A 22,072-nucleotide genomic window follows, 5' to 3' on the forward strand; every position below is an offset into this window, starting at 1 on the left:
GACTGAGACCAGCCCTCCCGAGACCGAGACTTTGATAGGACGAGACCGAGACCACAAAAAAAGGTCTCGAGACGTTCTCGAGACCTAGACCAGGTCTCGATACCTACAACACTGGCAATAACTGTTTTAGAGGTGGGAGGAAAACCCCAGAAGAATATTCTCGGCAAAACCCACGGAATCAGGCAGGGACTGAAAACCCAATCCACATGTGGTCCGGGCGGGAAACGAACCCGGGCCATGGCGGTGGAGGGCGAAGCAAAGTAACCACTACGCCGACCTGACTCCCCTGATCGTATGACGTCAACGTACCACGTGACCATCCGCGGAAATAGCAAATGATCCTACAAGGTTTAAAATCACCAATCACGGTTTAGTGGATTTTTTTTTTATCCCTGCTGTGGTTACCCATACTTTGCCCTCGATCCTGCTCCTTGTTGAACAACGATGATGAGTACCGTACCTTGGTCATACAGAAACACAGTCTCAATTAGGCTGGGAAGTTCGGAGAATCTGGCGCCGACGAGACTGTCATCCATCATCAGGAACGAGGAGGCCGGATCCAGACCTCCTTGGCCAAAGGCTTGAGACAGAAGCTGTTGCCGACCCTAAATGAATATCAAAATTGCAAAAATTAAAAAAAATACAAAATGTACAAATGATTTCTTAACACTCCGAAATTAGGACATTTGTAATATTCAAAAGCATCTTAAACCAATTTAGGTATTGGAGAATTTTCAAATTTGTACCTCTTCCGAGCACCAAGATGTGTGGCACTGCTTCAGCCATCGGGCATTCCTCTGCTGTTTCACAATGCTCGTCAGAATGTGACCTAACAAACGAAAACAATGTTTTTTTCAATTTCAACATTATCAATGTGATTACGTTTTATGACTCATGATGACTAAAACGAGCTGACAAAAAGGGTTACTTTTTTTACTGATTAGTGATTGACTTGCAATTTGACTTCGGACTGATGTGAGCTTTGACTGGTGATTGACTTTCAATTTGACTTGCGACTGGCTTTTTATTTAAAATGTGACTCACCTGTGATAGATTTGTGATCGACTTGTAATTTGACTTATGACTGACTGGTGACTTGACTTTCGTTTCACTTGTGATTGACTTGTGATCGACTTGTGAGTGACTTGTGATTGAACTGTGATTAACTAGTGATTGACTAACTTGTGACTTGTCTTGTCATTGTGATTCAGCTTGTGCTTGACTTGTGATTTAGCTTGGGTTTGACCAGTGATTGACTTGTGATTCAGCTTGTGAATAACTTATGACTGACTTGTGACTGATTTGTGACTGACTTGTGGCTCACTTATGCTGCCTTGTGATTATTTGTGATTTGACTTGTGATTAACTTGTGACTGACTGGTGATTGAATTGAGATTGACTTGTGACTGACTTGTGATTGACTTATGATTGACTTGATTGACTTGTGATTGAATTGTGATTGACTTATGATTGACTTGGGACTGACTTGTGATTGACTTGTGACTGCCTTGCGATTGACTTGATTGACTGGCGATTGACCTTTTATTGACTTGTGACTGACTTGATTGACTTGTGATCGACTTATGACTGACTTGTGACGGACTTGATTGACTTGTGACGGACTTGTGATTGACTTGTGATTGCCTTGTGATTTAGGTTGTGAATGACTTGTGATTGACTTGTGATTCCAACCCAGACACTCACAGACTTCACTCAGACGACACTGGGCCAGGCTGTAGATCCGTCTGTTGACGTTCCCACTGCTGCCAACGCTCATGTCGCCCCTCGTTGTCGACGACGTCCTCGTTATTTCTTGGCAAGACGGCACCTGGGCGCTGACCAGATAACACGATGTGACAAGTCCAACGACGTCCGCCCAGCGAGCCGAACCCTACAAAACATTCCCAAAAATTGTGATAAGAAAACATAAATTAGATACAGAAATTCACAGAGTTTTAGAAATACATCACTAGTCCAGAATGTCTTTGTTCATTTGAAAAGCTTGTGACTTGACTTGAGACTGGCTGACTTGTGATGGACTTGTGATGGACTTGTGATGACTTGTGATGGACTTGTGATTGACTTGTGATTGACATGTGATTGACCTGTGATTGACCTGTGATTGACTTGTGATTGACTTGTGATTGACTTGTGATTGACAAGTGATTGACAAGTGATTGACTTGTGATTGACTTGTGACTGACTAGTGATTGACTTGTGATGGACTTGTGATGGACTTGTGATGGACTTGTGTTGGACTTGTGATTGACTTGTGATTGACTTGTGATGACTTGTGATTGACTTGTGATTGACTTGTGATGAACTTGTGATGGACTTGGGATTGACTTGGGATTGACTTGTGATTGACTTGCGATGACTTGTGATGGACTTGTGATGGATTTGTGATGGACTTGTGATGGACTTGGGATTGACTTGGGATTGACTTGTGATTGACTTGCGATGACTTGCGATGACTTGCGATGACTTGTGCTAATGGGCGGGCGTCAGCCTTCGTGAAATGGCTAAATGTGTACATGTTCAAACAGTTTTTAAATTTTTGCTAAACGTTTACAAAATTAAACACAAAGTCACATCCTTTACCAAAAAAACAAACCAAGAGTTCTTAAACATGTCCGCTTGTGATTTTTATTCGTAGACCCAGATGCCTCAACAAATACCAACAAATAACCTCAGAAGATCTAGATCAAATGCTCATGTTCTTACCGTGGACGCCATTTTGACAAGGAGTGTAGCCAGGTGCGTGTACAGCTGCGCCTTCATTTCTTGCAGCACAGTCTGGGCACCAGACTGCTCCGGGCACGACGGGCTGGCATCGACGTAGTCACAGGCACGGAATAACTCTTTGTCCATCCTGATATAAAAAAATAAGGAAGAAAGATTTTACCTCAATAGACACCAAGAACTGAAATATTTTCAGTTAAGGCTGTACCACATAAACACCAATATCCTCTAGTTAGTCAATTTATATGAAAAACAGATCTGTTACACGGTATCCTGTGGAGACATGCGCATAATAGGGAACAAAAGATGGAAAGTCTAGTTTTCAAAAGTAAGCCATCACTTGTGTCCTTAAGCAAGACACTTAACCATTATTGCTTCGTCCTTCGGATGGGACATAAAGCCGCAGGTCCCATGCGTTGTATAATGCACGTAAAAGAACCCAGTAACACTTATCGCTTAGAGAAGGGGTTCGCCACAGTGTTTCTGGTAGTGCGTTTATCCTTGGTTCTTGGTTGGTTTATCTCCTAAATACTCCGCGTGGGGTTTATACAGGAGACCAGAAACACCGGGGCAAACCCCTTCTCTTGGCGATAAATGTCACTGGGTTCTTTTACGTGCATTGGATTACACAACACATGGGACCTACAGCTTAACGTCCCATCTGAAGGATGAAGCAATAATGGTTAAGTGCCTTGTTCAAGGGCACAAGTGTCCACCCGGCGGGCTCGAACCCAAATGGTCAGGAAAAAAGACCGACTTCCGAGCCCAAATTTTTATCCTCCGCACTTACACTCTAAGCAGCTTGGACGCCTGTGTGACGGCCGTGTTGTGCACAGACAGCGTGATGCGGGCTAGGTTGTTGATGCTGACCAGCATGTGACCAAACGTGACGATGTGATCTGGAGACTGATCGCCGTCGTCTACACTCAACAGTATCATCTGAAACAAAACATGCGCAAAACGTCACCAACAAATCTTCAGCCCTGAAGTATACCAAAAAACACTTCTAAATACATGGTATATGAACTTATAGATTAAATTCTTGAACCAGGACGTCTGTCCTAAGCGCCACTTTCAAATTCCACTTTTAATTTAACCCTAACCTTCCCAAATTCTCCAGAATGCTCTTTCCAAAAATGAAGGATTTTGCAGGATTAAGGTTATATGGCAAAAGTGTGTGGCTGATTTTGCAAGATGCACTGTGTCAAGGTCTTAGGCCAAACCTTGTGTTGTTTATGCTCAGCCGTGCATAAATATAGGCCTGGATTATACTTGAAATCCTCTGCACTGCTCCAGGATGTCACTGGCTCTGCCTCAACATACTGACAGCGATTGCTGGAGGATTTTGCAGGATTGAGGCAGTGGTCACCCCTCCTAGGACCACACATTCAAGAAATAACAGAGGATTTTGCAGTATTACGGCTGTATGCAGTTTTTACATGGAGGCAGTTGGAGGACTTTGCAGGTTGAGGTTGCATCCTAGCAAAAATTGCCTAAGGAGTCAGGGTTAATGGTTCACATGACCTAAAATACCTGGTACAGCTGGAACGTCTTTTTCCACCACTGGAGCTCCTGGTCAAACAGTCTGGCGCCCTCTACCTGCGCGCAGAGCTGCTGCGCATCCTTCAGCTTCTGCAGCTCTATCAGCACTTCCAGCAACTGAAGGTGCAGCTTCAGATCTTGAGGTCGCGACCTCTGCACGACAAAGTTTGGATAAAACCAAGCACAATCCACTGAAAAAACTCAATGTAGAAACTGTTTCAGTAAGTTATACATGTATCGATGCACACTTTTTTAAGCGACTCAGGTTGACAAAATAGAATTTGCTTTCAGACAAAGAAACCTAATATATTACTGGAATCACAATACTTGGGCCGAGTCCTTTAGAACGACTGCATCAATCAATATTCTGATGTTGGAACGCCCATGAAAATTGGTCCTAAGTCCAAAATGAAATTTTAAAATCCATTTTCTCCATTTCACATTGTGCACTTTATAAAGTACAGCTTTACAATTCTGCATTTCACAGGTTGAGTAAAAAAAAAAGGAACCCAAACCCCCAAAATAATATTTCATATTTAAAAAATATGTAGCACCAAAGATAATAATGACTGGAAAGCCAATTTCACAAGCTACTGTTAGATGAAAAAATATTGAAATTGCTCAATCCGTTCTAAGAATATCACCATTTAAACACAATGACCCTAAAACCTCTTTCGTGTCATTGCGTTTAAATGGTGATATTCGTTTAACGGATTGAGCAATTTCAGTATTTTTTTCATTTAAAAATAGCTTATGAAATTTCCTATCTATTATCTATAAATTACTATCTTTGGTGCTACATATTTTTCTTTAAATATGAAATACATTTTGAGGGGTTTGGGTTCAACTTTTTTGACTCACGCTGTACACCAAGCATGCCCCAATAATGCTCAGTAATGTTGTGCTTACTGTAAATATCAGACAGAAAGGATTTTTATTCTTACCATTTTTTGTTGGAGATAGGTTCTGAAGTCGTTCAGTTTCCCACTCTTGCGGTATATATGCTCCTGTTTCAACAATGACAACATATTTGATTAGTTGCTAGCTATACAACAAACGAGTAAATAATATTCTCCTCATATTCAACAAATCGACCTCAAGAACACAAGCACCATATTACCCGTCAGGGTTCGAACCCACAGACCGCGGCACATGAGTCAAACACCGTATCCATTTGACCACAGCATTGCACTTACGATGGTTCGTAAGTGCATCACAAGTCTGGTCACAACTCAATCACAAGTCCAGTCACAAGTCCAGTCACAAGCAAACAGGCATGTCTTTGTTGCAGTTCATTTGAACAGTTTGGGAGTTGACTTGCGACGAGATAACTTGTGATGACTTGTCTACAACACTGTCCAATGCAAGGCAATTAAGGCGGAGCCGTTCCGTCCTCAATTCTCCACCAAAATCTCTCCTGGTGGATTTTGAAAGATCTTCAAGGATTGCGGCACAATTCTCATGCAAATTTATGGAAGACATAAAATTATAATTTACTGATTTTAATAATATTTTGGGAGGCTAATCATCCTTACTCGCAGAGCAAAGGATGCAGCTATAACGTGGTAGAGCCAAAGGAATGCAAAGGCACCTATGGCAGATGCCATATTTATGACCACAGAGCCATCCAGAGATCGAAAGTGTTTGAGTTTTTACAGAGGGAGGAAAGCCGGAGGGCCCGGAGAAAAACCCTCGTGGCACAGGAGAGAACCAACGCACAACTCAACTCCCACATGTTCCGAGCCGGGAACGAACCAGGGCCACAGCGGTGAGAGGTGAGCGCTTCACACACTAGCCACCCATGCCACCCGTAAGAAGCAAAAGATGCTTACCATGATGGCGTAAATCTTCGGGTTCCCTGGGAAGTATTTCTCTGCCCGCTCGGCCCAGTACCGATGCCTCTCCGCGTCGTAGTCCTCCCTGCCCACACGGCAATACAGCTCAGCAACTGGAAAAAAGCATGCATATAACAATCAACTTTTTTGTCAGGGCCGTCTCATTTCATACCCGGACAAGTTGTGGGACATTGTATCGGGTATAAGCAGCAGGATTCTGAACAACTTCCCTGTAATCTTCCCGCAAATGAAGTTATCAGTATTGGTGAGTCAAGCAGTTGCTAATGAAAATTTCCCCCAGAACATGTACGGGACAAACGCAGAGCTTCTTCTGGACAAAGCAAATGATGTACAAGTCTTGTGGTTACAACTGAACATTTGACTTATCCCAACGTTAACAAAAGTTGAGTATAACCTTTAATTAATTGAAGTAATATTTGATATTGAGTCCTTAGCTCAGTTTGTGGGTGGAATACTGACATGACCAAGGACCAACCCTTATTTTTGTCGTATTAAAAATTTGGGAGGATTTTGTTGGCTGAAGAATGAGCGAACTTAGCCTGATTCTATATTTCCCCTTTTTTTATCTCAGTTTACACCTAACCTTTAAGGACCAGATCTTTCTGCATCTCGTTCAGCTCCAGGGCCCGCCGGTAGCTCTGGATGGCCTTCTTGACGTCCCCCAGGGCCTCATAGTTTTCCCCCAGGAGGCGGTGGGCCCTGACGTCGTTGGGCTTGACGGCGAGGTAATCCTGGACGTGATGGAGCGCGGTTCGGTACTCCTTGGCTTGGGTGTACAGGCTGGCAATGTGAAACCCTTTAAGTTGGATCTAGAGTGAAAAGAGATGGTTAGGTAAGTATAAAACCATACTAAAGGCTCCGTGAATGATGAAGTGAATCTTTCTGAGAAAATCTGGCGATCTTGACTCTACAGTACAGGCCCGGTTCCTATAAAGGAACAAAATCCACTTTTAAATTATTTGACCTACCAAACTAGTTGGCGACATTAAGAACATACAGGTATGTCATAGATAAAGGGCAGGGTTTTGAATTTTTGATTGAAATTTGGGGTAAAATGACGATGACAATGACAAAACGAAACACCAAAATAAAGATGGCGATCACCAAGCGATGTACCGTGAATGTGCAAGGCGCGCTGAATCGCACAGCACCAACTGTAAACCGCGCAGGAAAATCGTAATTTCTACCCCAAGAAACTGTTCACAAATTACAAAAAAGGTGTCATTAAATTGAGAGAAGTCTGCTCTTGCATGTCTAGGTTGAAAAGGTAATTTTTTTAGTAATAAAAAACACCCTTGACTCTAATTAGGCCTATCATCTCAATGATAGTCAGTTATTGCAAAAATTATAAGACATGTAGGCCTACTGCGAAACATTTCCAATTTTGGAAATACTTAGAAAATTTTGAAGTGGCGTCAGGTTGGAACATATTCTTTCCAAATTTTCTTGACTCTCCATAGTCTAGACTTTGCATTGCACATAACCGTCAAAGACAAGTGGCATATCTGGATACTACATTCTTTCCGACACTGCAAACATGGCGAATGTGGCGAAAGCCGCACAAGGAAATTAATTTGGTTAGAAAATTATACATTTTTACACCACGCACACACACACATAGACCCGTGAACGTGGCTATATACATAGCCACGCTTCAGTCTATAGTAAAAACACTCTATTGTGATCCGCGGGTACTAAGATGGAGTGACCGTTCTAGCCGAATTTCGGCTACATTTGACAGAATATTTGCATACAAAAATGAGTTGTACAGAAAATCAGCAGAATATTTTTTTCGGCAGAATTATGAAGATGAAGGAAAAATGAAAAAGATTAGAGAAATATGGCACATTTGGTTTGAAAAACCTTCATTTATTGAAAGATCCCTGAAACAAACCCTTGCACAATGGACCAGCAATTCTACTGGGTGATTTGACAGACTTTCGAAGTGGATTTAGCAGAATTTTATATGGTATTACGGTCAGCCTGCCATGTAAGACGGTTAGTCGGGTACCCACTGGTGCTACTCCAACCGTTTTGCACATGCGGAACTCGGGGTACCAGAGTGTCATGCCTGTCTTAGATTTCTGATCATTTTGAAACATTCGTTGTGACAAAGTTGTGCCGTGCTTTACATCAAATTTCTTGGCAATGACAGATCCAACACTCGCGTATATTCACAGGGAGCCCAACAAGTAAGTGATTCACCCATGGGCAAAATTATACATGTCGTTATGTAGCGGATCAAAAGATAGAATGCTGTCGCTTGTATTTACCCGAGGGAAGCGCGTGGCGTTGTATACAACGCCACGTTCACGGGTCTAACACACACACACACACCCACAGACATTTATAAAATAACAACAAAGTAGCATGAGTCCCAGAAACTATCCGAATTTTGGAAAACAAAAATTGACTTTGAGTTTGACATGACAGCTGACTGAATGGGTGTCGGAAATACACGTCCACTCTTGCCTTTTCATGCCAAATTATACATTTGCCGGTTTATCTCGTTAAATAAATGTTCATAACTTCGCATGACCTACCTCACGAGGATTCTTCGCTTTCTCTTTCACAGACTGGAGAAGTTTATCGGCATCTTCCTTCTTCCTACTCGTTTGGTTCATTTTGCCTAAAAATGTCCGGAAGATTTCAGTCACGACGAAACGGAGTGACACTGACAAGTCGACCAAGAATTTTCAAATCGGCGCATGTTCGTCATGAGGTCAACCCGGGGTCATCAACTGAATAATTCGTCTCGCAAGAGGGAGCCCTCGGCAAGACCAGTGAACTAATTTATTTTTGAGGAAAAAATATTGGAAAAGGGTCGGCTTGTTTGAAAAAGATGTTTGAATCACATTTACTTATTATAACTGGCGGGATGGCTTGATGAATTAATGAATGAAAAAGAACAAAAAAAGGATTTGTTAGTTGGTTGGTTCATGGAAGAAGGAAATAGACTATTCCTTGAGTTCCTCCATGGTGGGTTGGTTGGTCTGTTCACAAGATAACTCAAAAAGTTATGGACGGATTTGAATGAATTTCGTTTTAGGGGTGGTACTTGGTACAAGTACAAATCGAATAGTTTTGGAAGTGATCCGGATCTGGGTCTGGGATCAAGGCTTAAAAAAAAAAAGGATTCTTCGCCATTTATGTTAGTATTTCTTTTGGGTGTACTGACAATATGGCAGGGAATTGTTTAGCCTTGGCGGAGGTTTGCGCTCTCTGAGTGCTTTCTAGTTTTAACAGTTTTAGGCAAAAAAAAAAAAAAAATATTCGGTCTCTGGTCAAGTTCTGGAATTGACGCGGCGATGCGGCTTTTTTTTTTTTTTTGCTTTTTTTTCCCTTTTCTTCAAGCTTGGATTGTACAGACAAGGTGGGGTACTATTTTGCTTTTTTGGTGTCCTCATGTACATTGGTGTCCTCCATAATTTGCCTTGGTGCTTTCGATCATTTGCCTTGGTGCAATTTCCCATTCCTTGTTGCTCTTTGGTAAAAAAAAATGAGGAGGTGCGGCAATAGAGGGCGCTGTTGGAGCTACCGCGGAACATTTTGGAAAAAAAAAGATTGACGCGCATGATTAAAATCGACGCACGCGCTGACCAGAGACCGACTTATCTTTTTTTTTTGGCCTTAGTAAAAAAAAACCTGGTTGTATAATTTTTGATTGAGCTTTTGTTAATATTTTAAATTCTTAATCACCTTGATTTTTTTAATGCATTTTTTTGATTTTTTTTTTAAAGTTGAAACCAACAAGTCGACTGGGGGGGGGGGGGACCTGAACCTGCGATCTCCAGTTTGCGGTTCCAGTGCTCTGCCAACTGAGCCATTTTAGGAGTGAATCTCGAGGTCAAAGTGGGAGATAACTGTTTAGCCAATAAAAGAAGTAAACTGGCCGATCTAACAGTATGTCTGTCTCTCTCTTTCTCTCTGACCTAAATGGGATAACTTTTGGAGTTGTTCTGTGATTAACCATCAAGATCAAGAACAAGAACCCTTTAAAATGTCTTATGTGCCCTTTAAAACGTCAGATTATCATCACGAAGTACACGTTGTGCAAAAGAACACCCACAGGCCTTATCGTTGGTAACCGAACGTCATTCGGTACCACGTAAACAGGCACGCACCGAGGAGGGGACCCGCGCAAACCGAAGACGTCAAATGGATTCGCACATGCGTACTTAGTCGAAAATGGCTGTCGCCTGCTGCATAAACACAGAAAGTCGTCCAGAAAATGGCCAGATTTTTCACTTTTGAGGAAGATAAGGGTAAGCAAATTGCTATCTTAGCTTAGTTTCTGATATAGTTTGGCGTATCCATGTCGCTGACGAAGCTGTTATCCCCTGTGTTGTGTCGAACGTTGGTCTTTTGAAAAGTGAAACGTGTCACTTTCTACTTCTGCGGAGATGGAGTCCCGCGCACGTAGGCCTAGCAAAGACGTCCACCCGGCCTGCCGCCGTCCGGGCTGCAGCTGTTTAGGGGACCGTCGTTAAATCTATTCCGGTAGTGGTGCCTGGTGGTAGTACCTTCCTCCATGGTACAACTGTGGTATTCTCGTGGTGGCTGCTGTTTCCACCACGAAGAACAGCCCGTTTGGGAAATCATCTTTATTCCAATTCCATTTGTTAAACTGCCAATTCCAAGTGTTATTTTGCGAGGCATTTTGCGAGGTTGTTTGTTGATGTTATTTTTGTTTAGGCCTAGGGGCCCCTTGTAATAAGTTGTATTTTCTCACTGCCAGACTGCTCAAATTGACTTCGATGACATGAAATTGCTATCTGGGGGCTTGTTAGTTAATACAGAGGAAAATTAGTGAACTTCGTATATGGAAATCTTTCCAAATGACGATAAGACATGAATCTTGGACTGAGAAACACTTCCAATTTTGTTACGAAATACTTAGAACATTTTCTTGACTCTCCATAGACTTTGTACACAACCGCTGAAGTGGCGTCAGGTTGCAACATTCTTTCATTGTTGCAAGTTAAGTCAATCAAGTGTCGTTAATATAAATGGGAAGTGATAAACTGACAGGATTAAGTGGGATTGTCTCTTGCAATTTTCACACAAACACCAGCCAGCAATTCTGCCAATTGTTTAATGCGATCCTTTCATAACATGTGTAAACTGTAAAGTGCTGGAATGCTTTTTGTGTGTGTGAATATACACGTTAGTTCCCTAACGGTAATTTTTTTTCCAGAAGTAGAAATGCTCGTACCTAGTACTAGTACCAAGTTTTATATCTTTAAATAAACTATAATTTGATAATTTGCATAATCTTTTCGGGTACCAGTTGCTTATACCCAAAATCGAAGAGGAAGAAATCAAGATGATTTTACTTCTGTGTCATTTTTATTGAAAATAGCATCAACCAATTTTTTTCTCCAATAATTGGCAGCAACAAAAAAACCCAACTTAGCTGCTCGTATTAACTAAGCAGATAATATTATTGCAGTTGAAATCCATTCATATATTTGACCAAAACGAATAACCTTTTCCGGTTGTGCAATTATTACGCACACCGTATCTTTTATGTCACACTTGCAAACACAACCACAATTCACAAACATGTTTCACTAATCAAATGTGACACTGTGACAGTCTAGCCATTTCAGAAGACACTTGAAACTTCACATAATCAACTTTCAATTTTCAAAATGAAACTGGACTTGTATTGCAGTAATCTGCCGGCAATGTTGCACATTATTGTAATTCCTCCGTCATGATCTGGTTTTGTTTTGAACCATTTGATTGTTGCGGCAACTTGCGCATATCAGTTTCTAATTTAGCACTTGCAGATAGAGTTAAATAAAGTTCACTAAATATTCCACTCATTGACGGTTAAGCCAGGACTTCTGAAACTGTTGAAGGCCACATTATGTGTATAGCATTATCTCTGGTCTATAAATAGAGCCTTTTGATAGAGGTCAAGTTGTTAAACTTCTTCTGTATCCTGTATCGAAGCATATCCAAGTCTATGAGATTCTTGAGGTGCTCGTCTTCCGAAGCCTATTGGTCAAGGTGCGGATTGAAAAAGCGAACAGATGAGTAGTGGGCAGGGAAGTCATAACCAGCGGTTGTCTTAGTCATGGGACGGGAGGAATTGAACCTTGACCTTTGTGGGGGATTTCCAGACCGTGTGCTTAAGGAGTTTAGTACCACCTTGTAACAGTGGCCGTCACAGTGAAATTTGTATCAAAAGCTTTAAGACATTACTTGGTTCCACATTCCCTGCCATGTAGATCTTGTGTTGAGATATGCGGTTTGTACAAATGTGGTGCTATGTGGTATCAGATATAGTTTTTCAGTTTACATAATGATAATAATAATAATGACCCTGGATTGGAAATTGGGGAGACATCCCCATAGACTTGTGCGCAAAATTGTTCAAACTTAAATGTGCCCTAACTCAATATTCCCTTGTCCTTTTTCCGTGTATTTGGGTATGTATACTAATTAGACCATAAGCAACAAATATAATCTAATTGCGACGGCAAAATCGTGCCTCTAAAGGGGGGCTGTGACATTAGGGAGACGTGAAAATGTCTCCCTAATGACCGATGTCTCCCATCTTGCGAAGAAATTACGATAACGTGTCTCCTTAACCCTAACAGAACTCAACCCATCAAACCCCAACAGCATGTTTTGTTGGAATCTGTCGGGCTGGGTACTGTACCCCTAAACTGACAGTCTTTTACATTGGGTTGGCACACCTCCAGAAACAAAGTCAGAAATATGTGTGTACGGTTTCCCATATGGTGTTGGAATTTGCCAAGATGGGTATGGTTCCTAGTAAATCATGCTAGGGAGTTAGAGTTAATGGTACCTTTACTCGTATAATGTGGCGCTTATAACGCTAATATACCAAAGATCTCAAAGCACTTCACAATTATTACCCCTGCTCATTGCAGGCCATGAGACCATTTTTTTTATGCAGTAGCTCGAGATCAACGCAATCTGGTCTCTAACTCCACAGGTACCTAGTATAAATACTCCTGCGTGGAGAGCTAGGCAAATGTAGTAAAGTTTCTTACCCAAGAACACAAGCACAATGTCCCCCATCAGGGCTTGAACCGACATGCACTATGGCACATGATTTGAACACTAACCATCGGACCATGGCACACGCAGGTACATTGTGTGCTCTTCGGAGAAGCAGCGACACTCATGTGATTTTGTGAATGGTTGCACAAGAATGTTTATTATGTACACTCGAAGTAACACAGGCTTGTCGTTTGGATTTGAATTTAGTTGCTGGCCACAAACATAGGCAGGCCATGTTACCTCTCCACCCAGAAGTCAAAAGCTATTTAAGGCAGGCAATATATCAAACAATTTGTAGACCAGACGAAATAGACAATCCACTAGCAGACCAGTCGGCCAATAAAATGCAGACATTTCCCCCTCCACAAAAAACCCAAACAGATATATGTTCATCGGAAGTAGTCACTTCCTGTCTCAAACAACAGTTTCTGTCTTGTTACACAATTGTTCTCATACAGTACACGCATTTTCATGCAATGCATGACATAATTTTTAAATCTCAATGATGTGGTTCAGTGGATAAAGTGAGACTAGTCCATAAAAGTTAACGACTGTAACATAGGCAGCCAGGGCCATGAATATTGCATACAATTTCCTGCAAATTTACTACTAGACAGGAAATTATGTAAAAAAATAATTTATTACCATACCTTAGCGTCGTTCTGTCTGTCTGAGTGATGTCATTGTTTTGTGGTGATGGCGATAGCGTCAGTAAATTCTTGTTATTCAGTAACTTGCTCCTCCCCCCCCCCCCAAAGTTTTAATTAAAATATGAATTGTGTGCTTGAATTCCATTTTCCTACTCGGTTTTACTTGTTCCTTTGATTTTGAAAAACCTCATGAAGTTCCTCATGATTGTCTCAGATTTTTTTTTTTTGGGTAGCACCAATTATTGTTTCAATTTGGAAGTACATGTATGCATATTTTTGTCTTGTACAGTTTTTAATTTCCTTATTTTTTGCCAAGCTGGTCATTCCTTGTGCATACTTGTTGCTTCACACTACAAAGACATGTTTGTACACAGTAATGAAACCATTCCAGACTAGTTCGCCCGCTGCCCCCGTACAATTGCAATCATGTGAGTGTTTGTCATTACAAGTGCACCAGCCTGTGCCATCCCATCCGTACTCATAATCGCCAAATACATGTTAAAAAAAAAAAAAACCCGACCATATGGTGCCAGCATACAGTAACTGTGTACAAACCGCATGCATGGGTGTATACAGATAGGCTTTCTCCCATACTGAAGACACTGTGCCACTAATATTCTCCTCCCACTGCGTAGTCCAGCAGCCTGCCATATGTTGTCTCAATTTTTTTTATGTTGTCTCAATTTTCTGGTCTACAAGTGCTACTTAATTAATAAGTGGAGCTTTTGTGTGTGTGTTTTTTTGTTTTGTTTTTAGAAATGATGTTTTGTTGATCTTCGTAGTGATTTGCCATGATTTTGAAGCCTTGGTTTTTGGTTGAGAATTGCTAATTTAATGAACCCAATTTGCAACACTTTAATAGTGACTGTAGCGTAGGCACGTCTGGGCTTCTCACTTTTCCGCTGCATTTGTGTACATTAGCGGGAAAATTGTCCAGCTGGGCTGTGAAAATATACCTCGGGTTGTCCACAAGGTGTCTGAACGGCTCGGAGGTACAACCACTTAGAAAATTGACTAACACCTGCCTTTCTGGAGAAATTTTAAAAGATACAAATTCAATTTTTAATTATAATTTTTCCATATGTTGCATATTTTCCCGCCTTAACATGTAGTTCCCTCGAAAGTCTGCCCCTGTACGATACAGATTATGTGACAAGCCTGTTGATATATATATGCAAGACCATAACTCATCAATTATTTTTCTTGTTTCATTCACCCATAGCTGAACCATTGCGAATACTCCAAAATCCCGTTTCGCGACCATGGGCCGAGCTATGATATGATAATTCCCAGGTACTGCCGGTGAATATGTGGGAAGAGTCATACATTTTAATTTGTGGGAAGTTGGCTTGGCAAAAGGTTTATGATTTAGCGTTCGGTGTCGAGGGGCGTGGTTTAATTTTTTTTTTTTCACGAGAAAGACTTGGGCATTTGGCAAACATATGGTGTGTACTCCGCACAGAGTATATGGACTGCCTGTTGCTGTGCTTGCCAATCAAAAGTGTATCAGACACTAATGTGCGATAAAAATTCACAATTGATTTTTATAAATTTTACATCCGGTTGAGTCCTTTCATTCCTGTTTTCATTTGAAATACATAATCAATATTGGAGTCTTTCTTCACAATAATACAGGTTATATGTATTAAACGGTAGTTGAGTCTGGGACTTAACGGTATTAACTTATGAATTGAATGCCAGACTGAAAATGTTGCAAAATTACATGTACAGTGTGTTTCATTACGTGTTCCGGTTTATGACTGGGCGGGAAATGACAACTACATATTCTAGTGCGCCTCAAATTGTATTCACTGTCTCCAGCTATGGAAATGGCTAGGGTTATTTTGCTTGAAATGTATCCCAGATTTATGCTTTTAATTTTTCAATGTGGTTCACGGTGACCTTTTTTTCGACTTCAAGAATTTGCAGACCGTTCTATGCACTGTTTGGAAAGAATGCATTTTAAGTCGGGTTTGTATGAACTTTTGTTTCCCCACAAAAACGATTGAGAACGAAATTTGTTAATTTCTGGTTGTAAATTTTGTAAATTAAACCGGCCTAGAAACCTTGCGGGAAAATGTGTCAAGGCAAAGGAGGTCAAATTTTGTTTTCTATTTTATTTTTTTGTTTGGTAAATGGTTTGGTACGTATTGCATGCACAGTTTATGCAATATTGATAGCTTTAGGAGATGGAGTAGACATTGGCTATTCGTATCACTAGAATTGCTAATGAGAAAATGCTAGACAATTTTCATCAGCCGAAAAACTAATCATGTATAATTGGTATAAGGCCATGTAAAAAAATAAAACCAATTTCTCTTCCCCGCCAGCTTCCTTTTTTTGCTGGCCCAAGTTTTAAAATATTTTTTTATTCATACATATTAATTTATAAATATTTTGCACATTGCTAATATACCTTTTGAAAAATTTGTTTCCAACAAAATTGTAGCTACCAGTATGTATAAAATGCTATGGCTCCTAAAATTGAAGAAAATTCATCCACCCACCATTTTCTTGGAGCATCCACTATCTTGGAGGAAAAAAAAAGAAAAAGCACCTGGCTCCATTTTTTTCAAAAAGGCCAAACGAGAAAACTATTTTTTTGTTAATCAGCCTAAAATCAGTGATTTGCAGAAGTTTAATGGACTCCTATTGACCTGATATGGAGAATTTTAATCGGTGGTTTCAGAGGGGAAGGCATGCCAGAATGGTAGGGTATATTTGGGAGAACCAAAACACATGTTCGACAGTCATCAGCCCGCCTGATCATGGAGCTAGCTCCATGGCCCGATAGAGGAAGTGCTGGACTTCCTGTCCCTGTACATGGAGGTTGAACTGTGGTCAGCACTAACAGAAAAGTAAACACGCTTGGTTGCACATCCACAGTGCGCTGAGAAACCAGGGTATCAACTGTGCACACATGCATGCAATACAGGCTGTTCAATCTGTGCTGTGAATACACAGACACAGCTATTGTTAGCGCTGACAACTTCCCAAACAATTGGGAAGTTGACCAAGTGCAGTGGGCGGCATTGTGTGTAAGGTTTGTCTATTATTAGAATTCCTGTAAAAGCTGGGCTGAGTTCACCCCCCTTGATGTTTATTTGAACTTCCTAGGTGAGCTTACACAACAGGATAGCTGGGAAGATGGGTCCATGAACAGTGATTGGAAAAGAGTTGTTTATGCAAAGAGCAACTCCTTGCTCTGTAGTTTATGTAACCATACTAGAGGTGGGATCCCACCAACAAATGGTGTAAAGTAGTGAAGGTCTGATATATTTTGTAGCTTAAGGCATTATGCATGTGATCAATGAATAAAAGTGAGAACAGGCGATGCATTGAGCAAAGAGCATGTTCCTTGCTCAGTCAACTTGCATCCTTCTCAGCTCCACCGGTTTCGAGCTTCACCAGTTTGCATCCTTCTCACGCCTCACTGCACCCATCCTTGTAACATCGCATCATCGTTGGAATCTTTCATTCTCCTGACGACGGGCAGAGCATACGGTTCAAAACGTTGAGTCCCTCCGGTTCTTTTCAGAACCACACATACTCACAAAAGAGATTTATTCACACGGTGCTTCCGCAAACGTATCTTGTCTAGTATGTTCCTTGCTGTACTACATTTAGCTACAGACTTCAAAATTAGATCCCATTTATGGGATCGGTTTTCCCTGACCAACTTTACAATTTACTTAGTAACTTCTGTGCGACCATAGAGAAAGTGCAACAGTGTTAACCCCACATCAGAGGTGTATCATGCAAGCACACTTTTCTGAACATTGCGAACAAAAGTCCGCTTAAATTTGCCCTCTTCCTGAGCTTTTACCTCCCCACCCCCACTGCTTGTGTAACCTGCACCCCTTCTCTAACCCCGCCTTGACCCCCCAGCTGTTAAGGGAGCGTCATGACGCATTGTGTTTTTCTGATACGTCTTGCTTCAATAGGAAACTTGGCGTTACACTTTCGCAGTGCAGTCGGTGGTCTGGTCGACAAGGGTAGGTGAAGGCTGCTGTTTACAAAGATGAATCATGTTTGCGTGCTGCACCATGTACGCACATTATATGCGCACTGTTTACATCGCATCATCGTTGGAATCCATCCCTCGACACATGACTCATGTTGACGTACATCTGCACTAGGGAACCATACCGGTAGCTGGTGCCTCTTCGCACTGGTACAAAAATAGTTGTTGCTTTGAAGTTTGAGTTGATCAATCCTTACATGTAGTTCATACATAATTAGTAAGTAAAAATACATAGTTCTGTTATCTTGCTTCCGACAAAAAACAAATTGCCTGAACTGAAAACTCTGCACGAACATTAGATTCTTTTACTTTTATGCACTGACTGATGCACGTTGAAAGGAAATAATTAATTGATTAATTAATTGGGCCGACATAGTTGGCAAAATATCCGTGCCCCAGAATTTGATGACCTGTATTGCTTGCATTGGAGTCATCCCAAAGTGGAAACTGATCAACTGGAAACTTTCATCCGAAACTGGCGACGGAAAGTTTTACTTGTGAAAATAAGGGATGCGTTGGGTTTGAATTGCTCTCTGTGATAATGTGGGAATACACTGGTTTGTTGGGCTTTTTTTCCTTTGAACTGCCTGCCTCCACTTCCCCCCCCCCCCACCCCCGGCAAAACATGGTCACCGAATACAAGTCCATAAAAACATTTGACCACAAATTCCAAAACGTCTCTTTTGCTAGATTTCCACTGTAACATGTATAATTTTCCCTTCCAACACAAAAGGGAAGTCCCGTTAAGAAGCACATTTAGGAAACCTTGGCTTTGATTCCAGCTTTGACTCCAGGCTCCAATGTTGGTGCATCCTCTACTACAGAGACACCAAATCCTGTCTCGCCCGGCCCATGGTTGTTGCAGTATTACTGGGTTTAAATGAGGCAGAATTCTTTAAAATCTTAAGCTGAAGCCAAAATTGGAGGCGATACTGGTATGAAGCCCAGATTTCGCAAACCCCCGCCAGTTTACTCACTGGTCAGGTGTGCTTTTCATTCCCTGGCGCAGGTAGTGAAAAGCAGATTCTTTTAAATCTTCAGCTGAAGCCAAGCTTGGAGGGGATGCTGGTATGAAGCCCGTTTTCGTAAACTTCCATTAGTTTACTCAATAATGGTCAGGTGTACTTTTCGTTCCCCAGTGCAGGAAGTGACCTGCAGTGCAGACATATGCAGGGGCCATGACCCATTGAGTTCTGCACGTCACTTAATAATCGGACCACTCACTGTTGTCATTCCTAGTCCCAGAAGGGAAAAAAGTCTAAAGTTAACGAAAAAGAAGTAAAGTGTGCCTGTACCGAGCCAATCTGTCACAAAAAGTTGGCGTTTATCTCAAAGTTTCTGTTTCTCGAAACAACTGCTCGTTCCAACACGGTGGATGCAAGGCCATCGCAGATTACACCCAAGCTAATACGTTGTACCCGTTTTATATTCCTGGGTGGAGAGGGGCAAGTGGGGGTAAAGTGGCTTGCCCAAGGACACAACATACGGCCGGCAGCAGTTTTCAAACCCTCTTCACCCTCTTATCGTAAAATGGTTGAGGAGCACGAGAAACAGGTTATCATGAATTGTCCATGAAGCAACAATCGTAACTCGATTCCCTACTCTTTCCCCACCTACATTAGAATATAACTGGTGAACAAATACTTCAACAATCTGGACAAAATTAAGTGGACATTTTAAAATCATCACAGCTCATGCACATGTACATGTACATGTACATAGTCTGTTTGCTTTCATGCAGTGGTACAGTGCACATGCGTACATGTACATGTACATGGGCAACGTATGCTGAACGTAAAAATCCTAGCCATTTATGAAAATGTACAACGTACATTGTACGAATGCGTTGTACATACATGTACGTCCTTCAGCATAATATTAGCACCATGCGGAGAGAGAAGTCCACACATAAATTTATAAGCAATTGCCTTTGTCATGCAATCCTGTCAGGCATCGTCCACCCAAGCACTTGAACTTTACCAATTCTAAGAACTGTGCACTTTTTGTGCAGCATTAAAGGGCCTCCCCCTGTAGTAGTCATTACCCGATTCTTGCATCATTCACCACTCCATCTTGACCAACAACAGTGTCAGCTCAAGGTGCTGCGTCCTTTTTGTTTTAAAGACATAGTCCATCATTTGTAATTTGTGCATTTTGTTCGTTTGAAGCAACAAAAGTGTTCAAAATCCAATGAAGAATACTGAACAACTAACCTGATGAAGTTTCAGCTCAGCTTCAGCTGTATATTCCGAGAAAAACAGCATTCTAGGATCTCAATTTCAAATCAAAAGTTGCTAAATCATGTTTTGAATTGCAGCTTTACGCGATGTCGCGCACTGATCGGACGAATTATAGCAACCGCGTGCGCCTGTGCGTCGTGCCAATGCTCGTGCGCGCTGAGCTGAATAACAAAACGAACTACTAATTTAGATTTTCCTATTGGAAATGCCTTCTTTCGTTGATTTCTTCAAAATGAGAGCTTGCCAGAAAGAATAATTTCACAGGGAGTTTAGTCCCCTTACTATCTTTCAACCAGTATGTTTTTCAACAATAATTACGCCAGTTACTTTTTTGGATAGCTGCAAATGATGGACTCCGGCTATAAATAATGTTCGAGTTACTCTTTAAAGTATCAACACTAGTTTTTTTTTTTTAATTTGTGAATTTCATGGTTGAAAAAAAAACCTGGTTTAACTTTTGCTGTTCAAGTTCCCGATATATTCAGTTAAAAGTTTGTGGAACATCAAACAAGAAGAGAGGTGTCAGCAGATATCACATGAAAACACTGGTAATGATTGTACTGTAGTAAGCACATGAAACTTTTCCAGGGACAATTTTTTTTCAGTTTTGATGACTCAGATGTACTAGGTCAAGTGGGACGTGCGGCATTGCTTTTCATGGCTTCTTTGCAGAGCAATACAAATCAAAGGTAATGAGCCCATTATCGGGTTTTTTGAGTAGGTGGGGAACTAGACGTTATCTAGACACATGGCATTGTGAATGCACCGATTCAGGAAAAGATCAAGTAGGTCGGTGCATTTCTTATGACTTTGTCCGGACCACACGCACATACAGGCACATGCTGTGCATGACATTATCATGAATAGGCCTGACGCGTCGTCCGTCTAGCCTGGCCGCCTCCACTAGTGAAATTCACACTGGCATTTTGGAGATGAAACTCTGAAGAGAGGCAGACAGTGGGGGAAAGAAAGAAAGAAAAAAAAAGATGTTAAACACCATCGCGCTGGCGAGTGGGTTGGATAACCTCCGGACTTGAGATTGCATTTTATGCATATATGTCGGGGAATTTTGTCTATTCATTTAAACAAATTTTTTTTATAAAGTTGACCCAAAACGGTTAGTCTGAATTCACAGATTATATTTCGTGATGAAATTTTATCCCTTTCCGACAGCCCAATCTGAACTGAACATTCTGGGTTTTTTTTATATCCCCTCGTTTCCCACACCAGTTTAGAAATCTGTTTGCTCAGTAGATTGAGGGAGTCATTTATGAATGGTCGTACGTACGTGTGAGGTGGTTAATGTGATTGCTTTCATACCGTTAGTGTCATCGCGGCGGTTACGTCTGGACAGATTTGTTACGAATTGTGGGGACCTAATGAGTTGGTCTGCGGAAATCGACTCTGCGACTGTTGGAGTCCAACTGCTTGTAATAATGATTGCACTGACGAAATTGGGGATGAGCAAAATTGATAAAATCTACAAGTTGGGCTGTTTTATGGTACTGCGGTGCAGCAGACTTCCATATGGTAGCAGTACTAAAATTTACATTATCTGTGGTTTGTGGTGTGGCAGACAATTATGTATGCGGAGTGTCTGCATTACCGTATTGTCGGAATGTTTTTATTTCATGGCGTTGTCTGTGTGTGCGACTGCGAGTTAAAGGCGTAATTTGGTCGCTTAGCGGAAATAGCGTTAAAAGTTTTAAGCAGAAAGGCAGAGTTGCGCAACCATATGGTACCATACGGAATGGAAGTATTGGACTTGCATGTATTTAAATGTGTGCGGGTGTGAGAAGAATATCGTCACGTGCTGGCAAGCTGTGTGCTGGTTCAAAGATTGTTCAGTTGTTTCTATTTTTTAAATTTTGGGGTGGGGGGGGATGTTGTCTTCCTTTATCTACATTTATACAGTCGACTCTCGTTAGTACAAACTCTGTTAACACAAAATTCTGGTTATAACAAACATAAGGCCTT

The 22,072-nt window shown here is 41.3% G+C and overlaps 2 protein-coding genes across 6 annotated transcripts in view; one reads left to right on the plus strand and one right to left on the minus strand.

Annotated features, from left to right (window-relative positions):
- Positions 1 to 8,886, minus strand: part of LOC119724167 (E3 SUMO-protein ligase RanBP2-like) — a 30,995-nt gene extending 22,109 nt beyond the window's left edge. For all 3 annotated transcript variants that reach the window (XM_038195100.1, XM_038195101.1, XM_038195099.1), the window contains exons 1-10: positions 8,684 to 8,886; positions 6,724 to 6,949; positions 6,117 to 6,232; positions 5,229 to 5,291; positions 4,276 to 4,437; positions 3,533 to 3,681; positions 2,725 to 2,872; positions 1,705 to 1,891; positions 747 to 829; positions 461 to 605 (exon numbers count right to left, since the gene is read on the minus strand). In XM_038195100.1, the coding sequence (XP_038051028.1) occupies positions 461 to 605; positions 747 to 829; positions 1,705 to 1,891; positions 2,725 to 2,872; positions 3,533 to 3,681; positions 4,276 to 4,437; positions 5,229 to 5,291; positions 6,117 to 6,232; positions 6,724 to 6,949; positions 8,684 to 8,764 (1,360 nt within the window). In that variant the 5' untranslated portion in view covers positions 8,765 to 8,886. The remainder of the gene's footprint in view (positions 1 to 460; positions 606 to 746; positions 830 to 1,704; positions 1,892 to 2,724; positions 2,873 to 3,532; positions 3,682 to 4,275; positions 4,438 to 5,228; positions 5,292 to 6,116; positions 6,233 to 6,723; positions 6,950 to 8,683) is intronic.
- Positions 8,887 to 10,245: 1,359 nt separating this feature from the next.
- Positions 10,246 to 22,072, plus strand: part of LOC119724169 (fibronectin type-III domain-containing protein 3A-like) — a 93,696-nt gene continuing 81,869 nt past the window's right edge. For all 3 annotated transcript variants that reach the window (XM_038195102.1, XM_038195103.1, XM_038195104.1), the window contains exon 1: positions 10,246 to 10,405. The gene's annotated coding sequence lies outside the window, so the exon portion shown is untranslated. The remainder of the gene's footprint in view (positions 10,406 to 22,072) is intronic.

This window comes from Patiria miniata, unplaced genomic scaffold, assembly GCF_015706575.1.
Source record: "Patiria miniata isolate m_02_andy unplaced genomic scaffold, ASM1570657v1 HiC_scaffold_18, whole genome shotgun sequence".
Lineage (NCBI taxonomy): Eukaryota > Metazoa > Echinodermata > Asteroidea > Valvatida > Asterinidae > Patiria > Patiria miniata.